The sequence below is a fragment of the Diabrotica undecimpunctata genome, chromosome 8 (genome assembly GCF_040954645.1).
Source record: "Diabrotica undecimpunctata isolate CICGRU chromosome 8, icDiaUnde3, whole genome shotgun sequence".
Taxonomy (NCBI): Eukaryota; Metazoa; Arthropoda; class Insecta; order Coleoptera; family Chrysomelidae; genus Diabrotica; species Diabrotica undecimpunctata.
In genome coordinates, this window is record NC_092810.1 from 107929192 (window position 1) to 107943764 (window position 14573).

General features: G+C 32.8%; 1 protein-coding gene across 2 annotated transcripts in view; it reads left to right on the forward strand.

The window, feature by feature from the left end:
- slo (calcium-activated potassium channel slo) overlaps window positions 1–14573 on the forward strand; it is a 535662-nt gene that overhangs the window by 193677 nt on the left and 327412 nt on the right. For both annotated transcript variants that reach the window (XM_072540708.1, XM_072540706.1), the window contains exon 8: window positions 11228–11338. In XM_072540708.1, coding sequence (XP_072396809.1) covers window positions 11228–11338 — 111 coding nt within the window. The remainder of the gene's footprint in view (window positions 1–11227; window positions 11339–14573) is intronic.

The following is a 14573-nucleotide window of genomic DNA, read 5'->3' on the forward strand; positions in this document are numbered from 1 at the left end:
CGAGCAGAGAGACATGTAGTTAAAACTTACCGTAGACTAACCTTAAAAAAAGCTACGTTAAGCTGTCAGTGGCCAAACACAGGTTAGGTAAATAAATCTCAACACGTCGCAGAGATCGTCATCTGCTACAGAGATAGTAGTAGTTTTGTGGATATTTGGCGCTGAGGTTTCCGTTACGGACAGATAGATAGATAGACAGACAGAATAAGCAAATTACATATATTCATATTATTCAATAATGATTGGGTATGAAATAAATGTAATTACTATTAAGAAATAAAATGAATTTAGATTAGAAAGCAAAAACGTTTAAATGTTTTCTGGCAAATTTTAAGCTTAATATAGTAACTAGTACACAAGTTTTAATGATTTCAATAAGTTTTACTTGCAATTTCAGTCGATAGGAAATTTAAGTTGCAGAATATAGCATTCCATTTCCAGACGTAGGAAATTTAGATCGAATGAGAAGATTATTGCGCAAAGTTTGTTATATTTTAAGACAATAGACAAATCATACTACTAAAGTATCGAATTGGAACGAATATTATTGGACTATAAACTAAGATCTAGAGAATATCGTGATGTCAAATGTCGAATTTGGCTTAAAAATTGTTTCAATAGTTAGGCCCGAAAGTCCTACTGTTTCCCTATCGTTTGGTTATCTGTAGTACCTCAAACATCATTATTTCTACTAATATGTATGTATTATTTTTTGTTGTCGTCTTAGATTGACCTCAGCTTCAAAACATTGAAAACTAGATAATACAAAAATCATATATAATAAATGTTAGTTTATGACGTGAAGATGACATTTGAACACATCAAATGACAACCTAGATGTTAATGTTAGGATAATGTTCTTTTGCTGATTTAGATGCAACTCATCGCTTGTTTTGTACCGAATTACACAAGCCAAAAAGAACAACATTTATAGTTCAACCCACTGAGAAAGATAAAAACATTTTAAAGAAAAAAGGATTCCTACAGGTCTAAAAACCACCAATTCTTTGAGAAAATACATGAAAAATTATTAAGGTAGACACGAGAGATACCGAAATTCAAGAATATATAAGTTCACTTATGGTATATGCCAAAAGTATATATAAATCACTTGTCAAACCAGTGTCGTTGCGCGCTAACTTTATCTTTGATACCTCGAGTTTTTAACAGCTGGCAACCTTAATTTGCGACTATTTTTTTTCAGGCAACCTTATCATCATATTAAAAAACAAATTAGCTTTAGTTTGATATAAAAAACGTGCATATATGTCATTAGCAGAGTGTTTTATTTAAAAAAATAAATGAAGAAAAAAAATTAATATTCAAAAATAATTATTATTTATAAAATTAAAAATATTTGCGGTCACTTTTTGACTGACAACCTATTATGAATGTATTCTTCTCCTTCTAAATATGAGATTGATTAACTACGTTATGAACGTAGTGATCTTACAGTGGGATCTTATACTATTACGAGTCTATCTAGACACTTTAAGTATACCTATGGAAAGATATTTATGTTATCGTCTAGTCTGCTCTGTAAGTTTGTATTGTCTTGTAATCCATTAATGTATTTAGAGTATAAATATAAAATAAAATAATGTATTTAGAAATAAAAACAATATAATTTAATTTATATATTTTTTAAATATTTACATTTTTTAAGAGATTTACTGTTAAATAAAACAAGTCACTTTCTGTTTAACAACAAGTCATACATTTATTTTATTTATTATAAACTAATGGTGGCGTAATTATCAGACAACAAAATATACTCAACACTTTTGAAATCTTAAAATAGCTTCTAAACAATCAATATTATCATGAACACTTTTCGGTATGATAATAAACAATACTGCGCAATATCATTATCTGTTTATAGCAAAACAATGACATTGTTCAATAAACTAGACCATTTGTGGATCATAATAAAATTGTAAAAAATTGTTATATTTTGTGTCAATCAAACAGAGTTTAACACTTGGTAAATTAGTGCAAATCACATAATGTGTGTTAATATTCTATAAAACTCTAAATGATACATAATAGTCTCCCTTTATACCGTTTTGCATGGTAGTCGCTATCTCTTGGACTTATTAGATACAAGGAAGGTAAAAGGCCCGTATTATCCTATCAAGTATTATAGTATCAACCGACTATTATTACCCCTGGTTTTACTAAAGGTACTCATTTTATTCAGACTAAGTCGACCTGGGGCCTGTAGAGATTTAAAAATATCTAGATGTTCTCACCGACGCTGAAATTCGATTCCCGGCCTTCTGCGTGGAAGTCCAGATACTCTACTGCCTGAGCTTCCGGTTCTTCTAGTAATATTGTACCAGTTATATTTTGACAGTTGCACCGTAAACTAAAAATAGGGCTTCTTCATGTACCACATTAAAATTATCCGACGTTTGGGATCACCATGTCGAAGGCTTTTCGATCTTCTGCCACATGGAATAATTGTCCTGCATTTGATCTGAGTCCATTCACGAGTGGTTTTCAACCAAGAAAATCAATGTTTTCTTTCTACACCTCTACGGTCTTTTATTTTGCCTTTAAGGATCATTTGTAGTATCCTATATCGGGTTCACCTATATGTCCCAGATAAGACATTTTTTGTTGTTTAACAGTCTTAGCAATTCTCTATATTTTTGACCCTCATTAGTACTTCCTCATTAGTTTTTCTTGGGTCCAAGGTATCCTTAGTATCTATCTATGAATCCACAGTTCAAATGCTTTAATTTTGTTCATGCTTAATACTTTTAGTGTTCACACTTTGGCTCCATATCAAAGTACAGACTAAATATAACACTTTGCGATTCTTTATCTTAGTTCTACACTGAGATCATTGCAAAGAAATGTCTTTATTTTCGTAAAAGTAGTTTTAGTCACTGATATTGTGTGTTTTATTTCTATGTCTGGATCTAGTTGGTTCATTATAACAATTTCCAATTATACAATTTTGTGGACCTGTTTAACTTGGACTCTATTTAATTATTAATGCTCTACGTCTGGATATATGGATTGCGACTAAAGACTAAAAATTTGGTATTTCTTGAGTTTATTTTAACAACTTTATCCTAATCTCAGCAAGAGTGATGCTCATACAACTGAAAGAAAGACCAATCGACATCAATATAATTTAAGTATATGCACTTTCAACAGAAGGAACATAAGAAGAGGTAGAAGAACTTATACCATAGCATTAATCAAGTCGTGAAAAGCTTGAAAAATCAAGACCTAACAATTGTCATTGGTGACTTTAACGCCAAAGTTGGAGCCAGCAAAACATCATCTGCAATTTGACCATTTGGACTAGGAAACCGGAACGATTGGGGAGATACATTGGAGATTTTTTCGAAAGCAAATCAATTAGTAATAATGATCACTTGGTTTAAGCTACACCCAAGGAAATTGTACACCTGGAAATCTCCACAGGATTCTGTGGGAAGGATTATAAGAAATCAGATTGATTACATGCTAGTAAATAAGAAGAATAGGAACAGCTGTACATCTATCAAAACATACCCGTGGGCAGACATAAATTCTGATCATGTGCCAGTTGTACATCATGTTACAGTTGTAAGAAGGTTACAAGTAAGTCGATGAAGAAGTATGATGTTAGAAGCTGTTTTAAAAGTCATCTACAGAAGAATTTAACGAAAATGCGAGGAACAAATTGCGTCCAATCAGTTTGGATTTGTGAACGCCGTTGGTATGAGGGAAGCTTAATTTAGCGAGCAGGTATTGTTTCAGAAATATAAAGATGTAAGCTGGGATGTTTTTGCATGCCTGATTGACTACAAGAATGCTTTCGATAGAGTCGAAAAAGTCTAAAAGATATTGATGAAGGCATCCCAATAAATGGAGTTAAGCTCAATTACCTGCGCTATGCAGATGATACAATAGTGTTTTCCATTACCATCAAAGGGCTGTAAAACTGAATAAACAAAATAACGGAAACAAGTATAACATATGGACTGGATATAAACACCAGCAAAACCAAGCTAATGATCATCAGTAAGGAAAGCGTTACTGGAACAAATCTGTATGCGAACCAAATAAGAATTGAACGTGTCTCACAGTACAACTAGTTGTGAAATATAATCAATGAGTCGTGGAACAACACCCAAGAGATTAAATGTTGCATCGGAAAGGCAAAAAATGCATTCTTGACTATGAGCTCTGTGTTCAAGAATCATAACCTCACCCTAGAAACAAAAATAAGGCTCCTTAAATGTTACGTGTTCTCAATGCTTCTATACAGAGTAGAAACGTGGACATTAAAGGCGAAAACTCTATCAAAACTTCAGGCTTTTAAGCTATGGTTATACAGAAGGATCCTGAAGATACCGTGGAGAGACAAAGTCACCAACGAAGAACTACTACGGAAGATGAACACAACCGCGGATTTGGTGAACATTGTGAAGGGCCGTAAGCTGCAGTATTTGGTACATATCATGAGAAATCAAGGCAAATATAAGCTACTTGAGTGCTTTTTGCATGGTAAAATTTAAGGAAAAAAGGCCCCAGGACGAAGAAGAATATCCTGCTTCTGAGAGCATGGTATAAAAAGACCTGAACACAGCTATTCTTTATGGCAATTAACCAAGTCATAATAGCCAGAATAATCGCCAACGTCCCAAACGGAAAGGCACTCTAAGAAGAAAAAGAGTTGTTTCCTAAGCCCAATACGATCAAGCAGAATTTATAGACCTTCAATATTTTCTGATAAAATTACTGTATCGTATACTGTCCATAAAATATGCCTACAGAGGGAAAATGTGAAGTATTCTCAATATAAACAGTTTATCACAGTTTAACTAGTAGTGAAAAATTTTTTGTCAAGAAAAACCATCGAAAATACTTTCACTAGCTAGAAATACTGCCTAAAAATTTTTTAAAACTGTCGACTGAGAGCTCAAACTGCCTTCTCCAAGTGAGAAAAAATCTATATTAAATCAGTAATAGGTCTTCTCACCAGAAAGTTCCTGCATTCTCGATAAAATAAGTCAGATAATGAAGATTGTTGTTTCTGCAAAGATAAAAAAACCGATGAAACGTATACTGTGACTGCATGTTCTGCAAACGACTTAAAATACTTGAAGGCGTATATATCCTCAGAAATATATAGAACCTGCCCTGGAACACACGAAAAGTGATCTAAATTGTATAATTCAACTAGATTAGGATTATGCAGAAAAGATATTGTTGGGTCGAGGTACAGGAACTCTAAATAGATTATATAACCTTAGATCTACTACATAGCTTATAAGTTAACTGATATATAATATACAATCTACTAGTTAGGCAGCGTTGATTAGGTTTTTGTTTAGCTTCAGATGTAAGCATTCTCGATAGTTCAGCATTCTCAGTTTATTTAACAAATTTAAATACGAAAGATAATACTTTTTTTTTTCATTTTATCATCTCAATATTCAGCGTGAACACACCTTATAGTATATTAAGTATTTAATACACGATATGTGAATTCAAACTTGTTTTTTGAAAAACACTTTATTTTAACACAAAATATTAAAAAAGAGGTAAAATTACCAATTGTCTGGACGAAACGTCACCTACAGTTTAAAATAAATAACATTTAACATTATTTATTAATTAATTTGAGTAACCAATTAAATAAATATTAGTTAGTTCAAGATTATAAATTTTATTTTACGAACTATTAGCTAAAAGCTTTTAGAAATTGGCTGATTTCTGCTGACCACACAGAGTATTTGACTAAATTTTGAGGATATGTGCTCGAACAGTTCTGTAATATGATTAGTTTTAAAGAATTAGATAATCCTTTGCACTAATATACTTTTAAGAAAAATCGAAGTTTTAAATAAATAAATAATTTGATCCAAAGTGGATTAATTTACTTGTTAATACGATAAAAAGCAATGTTCTTACTACTTTTGTTGGCATAACAAAATACGATAATATTAGTTGCATTCAGCAGTCATTTCTGACACAGGTATTTTTGAAACAATGGATATTATCTATCTTTTGTATCTAATTTGAACAAAGTCATAAAAATCAACAATGTACTTAGTCCAAAATAGTTCAATAATAGCTCTAATCATTATACAGTGTTGTAAACAATTGTGAATAACTTTTGATACATATTTACATATTAATTTTTATGGCTTGGAACGTTGGTCATATAGTCAGTCACATCTTCTTCTATTTGCCTATTGGGAAATTCTGCCTTTTTCGGTTTTCTTGGAGTGTGCTTTTATATTATATTGTCGCTTCATTTTTTTTGTGGTCGGCCTATATTCCTTCTACCCAACCACGACTTGTCTCTTGCTATCTTGACTACCCTATCATCTATCTTTCTGCCTATACGATCGTTTCATTCTTTCTTCCTATTCAGTATCTACTTTTCTATCTATATTTTACACGTTGCCTGCTGTTCTGATTTCGTTATTTTGTTTTTGTTCCCTCAGTATTTTTCTCGTGATTTTTCTCAGTATTTGCAAGTCTGTAGTCTCTAGCTTGTATTTTGGATAAAACAGATCTGGTTTCTACAGTTATATCAATATTGTTTTTGTTTTCTGTGCTGAAACGACCATGTTTAGCTTCTTTGCTATTCTGTTAAACTTATGGACCAATCTTTGTAAGTTGTCTTTGTTTTCTGCTGTTAGCATGGCACCCTCTGCATAGTAAAGGATCACAATTTCTTTATTTTGCATCTTAATACCTTTACCTCTTAGTTATACAGTTTTTATTATTTTGTCCATTGTGAGTTTAACGAATACAGGGCTTAAGTGTTTACATAGGTCTTGTGTTTCCAAAAAAATTTATAACTTTTTTTACTCCATAAGAAAGTATAGTATTTCAAGAGTATCTACACCAAATTTGAAGTAAATTTGCGCAGTATCAAATACCGCGCGGTAGGTACGTGCACTATCATTTTAAAATTTAAAACTCGTTTTTCTCGAAACTTTGTTTTTTGGTACGGCAGTTCATGAAACTTTGTGCAGTTCATTTTTATAATATTGTTTCATAATTAAAGTAAGGGATTTTCAATAGGTTAACTTGTTCTTGTTTTATACGAAAAACACGTTTGAAAAACGATCAGAATCGGAAAAAATAAACTTTAAACTTAAATCTTTTTAATCCCTTCTTCCAATTACTAAAGCATACTATAAAGATAGACTGTGCAAAGTTTCAGCAAAATCGATCGAATCTTTGTTTTTTCGTGTGATGAGAAATCGTGCCAACCGCACGAAAAAACAACGAACGTTCTTTTAAACTGAGAGGGCACTTACCGACCGCGCGGTATTCAAATAGCTATAATTTCGGTAATATTGCTCGAATTTACTTCAAATTTGGTGTGTATATTTTGAAGTACTATATAAAAAAAATATAAATTTTTTTTGAAAATACAAGACCTATGTAACCCCTTAAAGAGTCTTCCTACCTTATACCTGTGCTTGTGTCTATTTCCCCTATAGCTGTCCATCTATTCTGGCCTGAATTTTGTTTACTTTGTATATATCTTCAATTATATTAATGATATCCAATGGTATTTGTCTATTGTATAAAAGTTGAATAACGTCCTTTAGCCTTACTATGTAAAATGAGTTTTTTTAGTCAATCAAGCAAAGGAAAGTAGGTCGATTGTTTTCTAGTGCCTTTTCCGTCATTTCTCTTATAACAAATACTGCTTCTGTACAGAATCTTCCGCTTCAGGTAAAATATTAATTCCTCTAATAGTTTTTGGGATCTTTTTGTCACCTTTTTTAAATATCAGGATTGAAACGATTATTTTCCATTGCTCATAGGATATACAAGGTTAATTTTTAGTATTTAGTGTGAGTACCGGGTATATGCCTTGTATAAAATAAAGTTGTCTTTATTGTCTTTAGAAGAAGTCGCTTATTATATACCAATGACTGCATTATCTCGGGTGAACACGTATCCGACAAAGATGAGATTTTTTTCATCTCCAGCCAGATTTGAAACCTTAACATATGAATTTTTTAACTTAGCAAGTTAACACTCTTAACAGCAAGCATATAAGATATAAAGAGCCGAAGAGGTGCAAGCTACGGATCTGACGATCTCCCAGTACAGTTAAAATATAGACGCAGAATTCAGATAAACAGGAGGGACAAACAGGAACAAACAACAAAAAAACTAGATATACAAAAATTGAGACATCAAGATATAAAACAAAACCATGGGTCAGAAATAACACAAATACTGACAAATACAGGCAGTCTAGGCATCGAACAACATTGGGAAGAAATCACAACCAAAGCATTTGAGGCGTCAAGAAAGATCATGGGCAAAAAAATTAAAAAAATCAACTAGAGAATGGTTCAATTACTAGTGTAAAGAGTAAATACAGAAAAGAAATCAAGAACACAAGAAATATACGGAAGATAGAAACAGAGAAAGAAGAGCAATCTACGAAGATGCAGGATAGAGGGCTGATAAAATATGCCGAAAAGAGAAAAGAAAATACAAAAACGGTAATATACAGAAAATGGAAATTTTTTTTAAAGCAACGATATAAGAGAAGGGTATAAAAATCTACGCAATTTAAGAAAAGGATACAAACAACGAAAAAATCTATGCAGTAATCAAGTAGGGCCAATCACTAACGATACAAGAGAAATAAAATCAGTCTGAAAAACCTATTTCCAAACTCTTTTAGGGACGCAAGAACATGAAGAGCATATGGACATGCATCTCGTTGAGGAAGACTCCAGAAATATTTAATCCCCGACGAAGTGAAATAAGCAATAGAAGCACAAACAAATAACAAGACCCCAGGTAATGACAACATCCCCTCTGACCTATATAAATTAGGTGACGAACGCCTCGTAGGACAAATAAATATGCTTATAAACAAGATTTGGAATAATAAAAAGATCCCTAGCGACTGGAAACTAGGATTATATGCCCAACCTATAAAAAAGGTAGTCAACTTGAAGGTGAAAGTTATCGCGCCGTAACCCTCTTGTGAACAAGCAAGCAAGCAATGGTTTAACCCAGCCTGAGAGACTTGCATACCCCTTAAGTATGACATTAGGGTAATACAAATCATTAGAGCGTGCGTACACAGTTTTAACTTATATTCTATACAAACAATAATTAACTGAAAATATTGTCGGGGAATATCAAACTAATTTTCGACAAGGAAAATCTACAACTTACTAGATATCGACAGTGAAATAAATTATAAACAAATCGTGGGAATCTAATATTGACGTCCACAACATATTCGTAGATTTTAAATAAAAATAAATTAAAAATACATCCGACTAGTAAAAGCAATAATGGGTTCGTTAACAGCATCTGTCAAAATACAAAATAAGCTCACTGAGAACTTTAAATCGTTACAGAATTAAACCAAGGAGACAGACTGGCACCGACAATATTTAACCCGACTCTCGAATATGTAATAAAACAGTTAAATATAGCAAAAGCTAACTTCCTAACAAACAAATTAATACAAATTGCCGCCTATGCCGATTGCATTAGCAATATGTCTCGCAGAATGGAAGAGGCAGCAAAAATATATTCACAATTAAAAACAGGGGCAAAATAGATCGGACTTCAAATAAATATTCAAAAGACAAAAAGCTTACCCAGGCAAGAACTAGGGGAAACAGATGCACAGTTTAATTAGAAGACGATATTAAAACTGTAGAAAGTTTCACATATTTGGGAGTTGCATTAAGCATGGATGAAACAGAAGAACCAGAAATTCTAAAAAGAATAGTAAAGGGAAATAAAGCTTATTTTGCATTCGCCCATTTGTTTCGCTACAAAAACGCACACTTAAGATCGAAAATCAGGGTCCAGAAAACTAGTATCAGACTAATGGTATGTTATGGATGCGAGACATGGATGATGACAGCAAACACAAAGAGAAAGCTGGAAGAATTTGAAAGAAAAGTCCAAAGAAAAATATTTGAACCTATTAAGAAAAACTGAGTATGAAGATAAAGGTATAACCAAGAACTCTACCAACTGTTCAAAGAGACACCGATCTTAGAATTAGTTACACTTCAGAGACTTCGATGGGCTGATCATGTAGTTAGAATGAAGACCGAAAGATTACCGAGAAGTGCCCTAGATAGTAAAATGCAGGGCTTAAGATCAAAAGAAAGACCACGGAAAAGGTGGAAGGATGATGTGGCAGCAGACGCGCAAAATATACTAGACGAGAACCTGTAGAAGATCGACGCGCAAGACCAGCAAGGTTGTAGGCATAGTTAAAGAAGGCTCGATTTGGACTGTAGCGCCATTGAAGAGATAACACTTTTATCACTGCTCTACCAAAGTATTAATATCTAAATTATAGTTAAAGATGCCAAGTGAGTGACTAAATTAAAGTAAAAAATGTGTCAAAAGGACAATAAATATGGTCTGGGAATATAAGTGATGAGTGTTAGATTTTTTCCAGTGGTTGTGGATATGCTTTATGATGACCACAGTATACAGTCACAAAACCAAATAAAATATGATAAACGGAATTGAAAAAGATCATCTTCTGTCGAACATATATGAGCCAACTGCTTTTTAACCCTACAATGATCATCAGCCTCCCATCTCTCTATTGTCCTAATAACCTTTCGACTGTGGCTTAGTAGGTTTATTGTAAAGTGGAGTGAATGCTTCTTGATAAATTATTTAACCTATCTCTGTGGTGCTGCTTTTTTACACCCTCCGAGTGACTGATTTTGCACACATTACGTCAATGGCTACATTCTTCTGTTTGTAATTCTGATAAAAGGCAAAGACTGTGTAATAGTGGACTGCATGTTTTTTTTTAATCATGCCATCTCATTTACATTTGTAGAAAAATGTCAGTATTTGGTTGTTCTTAAATTGATTTGCACATTTTTGGACTGAAATTTTTCTTTACTGTTTTACTTAAAATACAATTATAAAATTTTACTATTTCTTTAAAAAATATTCTTTTATGTTTTTATTAAATTACTTTTTTTATCAAATGTTTACCTAAACGATTATAAAATACCTCACAATTAGATCATTCCTGGTGAGATACTGGTTAACCAATCATTGGAGAATTCAGCTAATTATCTGATTCCTTATTAAACCCAAACAAAATGAGATATACATACATTTGTTTTGCCAACAAAAATTTAATACATTTTTAATACCTTTTAATAAAAGCTTCGATTTTGTAAAACACCCCTTTTAACAACCCGTACTAATTATTCTATTTCTTTAGGCACATAGTCGTATGCGGGCATATTACATATGAGTCTGTTTCGCATTTTCTAAAAGACTTTCTTCACGAAGATAGAGAAGATGTAGATGTCGAAGTAGTGTTTTTACATCGGTAAGTTTTTGATTTATTACTTAGATATTGGCACAGTGACTGTGGTAATGTTTTAGTTTTTTTTGTATGTTTAACATTGTTTATATACAGGGTGTTTCCATAATCTACCAAAAAAACGATAGAAGAACTAGGCCTAGTTGCTGAATAAAAGACGTTTATTTGATGAATTTTTCATGAAAATACTTTATTTATTGTACGAGTTTATTTATATGAATATACGAAGTTGTTGTTCATTTATATGGATACGTTTTATCTTAACGTAACATTGCTAGTCATGGGACAATACTCAAGAGATTAAATGTCGCATTGGAAAGGGAAAAAGTGCATTTTTGACTACGACCTCTGTGTTCAAAAGCCATGACCTCACCCTAGAAACAAAAATAAGGCTCTTTAAATGTTAGGTGTACTCAGTGCTTCTGTACGGAGTAGAAACGTAGACATTTAAGGCGGGAACTTTATCACAAATTCAGGCTTTTGAGCTATGGTTATACAGAAGGATCCTGAAGATATCATGGACAAACAAAGTCATCAATGAAGAGGTACATTGCTAGCACGATAATGTGTCTCTGGACTATTTTTTAGACCGTTGGTGTAGTTTTTTAGACTTCCTTTGAACGGGTGGTTATTACGTCTAATTATATATAACCAAGATTATTACTCTATTAAAAAGTCGGTCGTTTGTTTAAAGTATCAAAATTACCAGCGGAAATATTGTTACACAAGACCATAAGACAGAAATAACTGATACAGTGATAAACACGGACAAACTAAACAGTATTCAATATTAGTATTAATTAAAGTCAAAGATATTCAAGCTACTTCAAAGACTCTAAGCACAAACAAGAACAAAAAAAGGACAATAAATATGACAAAGGTAATATTAAAATCTTAAGATACGAAAGTTAAAATAAAACTTTCACTGGGATGATCTGACGAAATCGTATAAATTCCTTCGAAATTGAAGACTAGAATATAAACTCCAACATGAAGTTTTATAGAAAACCAGAAGAACAAACAACTGGCTAACCGACAAAAATAAAATCAGTTTTGAAAATTAACGGCCAAAACCAATGTGTACGAAACATAAGAACGGGCATCTGAACTTATAAGATCTAACAGGACTTTTAATTATTAGAACGATCAATCAGTCAATATACGCTAAATAACAAAAATATACTAAGAATCCACAATCTTCTTACTGGATTGCACAAATTAGGTTATGACTACTTAGCAGCATAAATGTACTGATGTAAAATGAATGGAAAATACCTAGTTTTGAATAACGGTAACCATTTGCCCAATCCCCAAAAAAGAAACCAAATAAAATGTAAAAACAATCGTGACACATTTATTTTTTTCCATCCAGCGGTAAGCTGTTGACAATTAATTTCTAATTCAAATTAAAAAAAAATCGTGTCAACATGACACTGATGTTTATTTCATTTTTTAAATTAGATCTATGGCTCAATTAGTAAAAGTTACATAATATTCCACGGTACTTCAACGTCCTGACTCAAAAAATGCGTCTAGTAAAAGCAACGATATATTCAACAATTGTAATGGCTCCCACCAAAAATAAACTTTTTGAAAGCCTGCAATAATACAAAAAGACTACATCAGTGCTTAAATAAAACTTTTTAGTGATGTCTATAGTAAAGAGGACAGCGGACAAAAAGATGCGACGAATACATGTTAATTAGTCTGTTGAGCCAAACATTGAACAATTTTTATCGCAATATTTACGAAAGTACAGGAAGTCATTGCGAAATGGACCTAGAAGAAACCCAGTTTGGATTAAGGAATGTGCTCGGTACACGTGAGGCACTTTTTGCTTAAATGTACTCCTCCAAAAATGCCACAATTAACGTGAAGATATTTATGTGGCTTTCATCGATTACGAAAAGGCTTTTAATAGAATACAGCATGGAACGCTTTTAAACATACTAAGGACCAAAGGCATTGATGGTAGAGACCTACGTATCATAGACAACTTATATTGGAAGCAGAAAGCAGTCGCACGAGTCGATGGGAGATTAACTGACGAATGTTACATTTAAAGAGGTGTCAGACAGGGATGAATTCTATTCCCGGTGTTATTTAATATCTACTCGGATATAATTTTCAAGCAGGCTTTGTAAGATAAAGACTTTGGAATAAAAATCTTATATTGGAAGCAGAAAGCAGTCTCACGAGTCGATGGGAGATTAACTGACGAATGTTACATTTAAAAAGGTGTCAGACAGGGATGGATTCTATCTCAGCTGTTATTTAATATCTACTCGGATATAATTTTCAAGCAGGCTTTGTAAGATAAAGACTTTGAAATGAAAATTAATGATACGCTGATGATACTATTCAAGAGCCTTCAAGAATTACTGGATTGCTTAAACACGACAGGAGGGGAAATGGGTATAAAAAAGAATGCTTTTAAGACAAACTTTATGATATTTAGTCACCAACATCACGCGATGCTACACTACTAGTATATCAACAAAACATTGCGAGAGTAACTCACATCCGGGATTCCACATTATAGATCAACTAGAACTAAGTAAAGAAATAAAATACTAAGCAGCTTGCACAACATTTCTAAAAATAAGATCATTCTTTTGTAACCATAGCTTAAACCTAAAATTACATCAAAGAAAGATGAAATGCTATATTTGGTAAGTGTTTTTACATGGCACCGTGACCTGAACTCTGAAGGCTGATACGAATAATTACCTATAGGCGTTTGAGATGTAATTGCATAGAAGAATACTCCTAAAACCGTGGACAGCGATGCAGACCAACGAAGCTGTGTTAAATAGAGCAGTTGCCCTTCGCAAGTTAGTGCAAACTATTAACATTACAAACATTTTATACCTAGGGCATATTCTTAGAGAAGATCAGTCCAGAATCCTTCAGCTTATCATAAAAGGTAAAATCGAGGGTCGCAGAGAAATTGAAAGGAAGTAGATGTCATGGCTCAAGAACATTTGCAATTGGTCAGCAATAGGAGGTGTCGAACAACTATTCCGATTAGCTGAAGACCTTAAACAACTCGCCAATATAATATTCAACGGTAGAGAGACCTAATATGGCACCGAAAGAAGAAGAAACTAAAACACGATACACTCGTTCCAAAACTGTTCAACCTTGCTCTTTAATCTTACTCTAATTATAGAACAGCAACAAAAAAAACAATCCTGCCTGCCGCATATACCGATGACATTAACATTGTTTCTCGAATAGC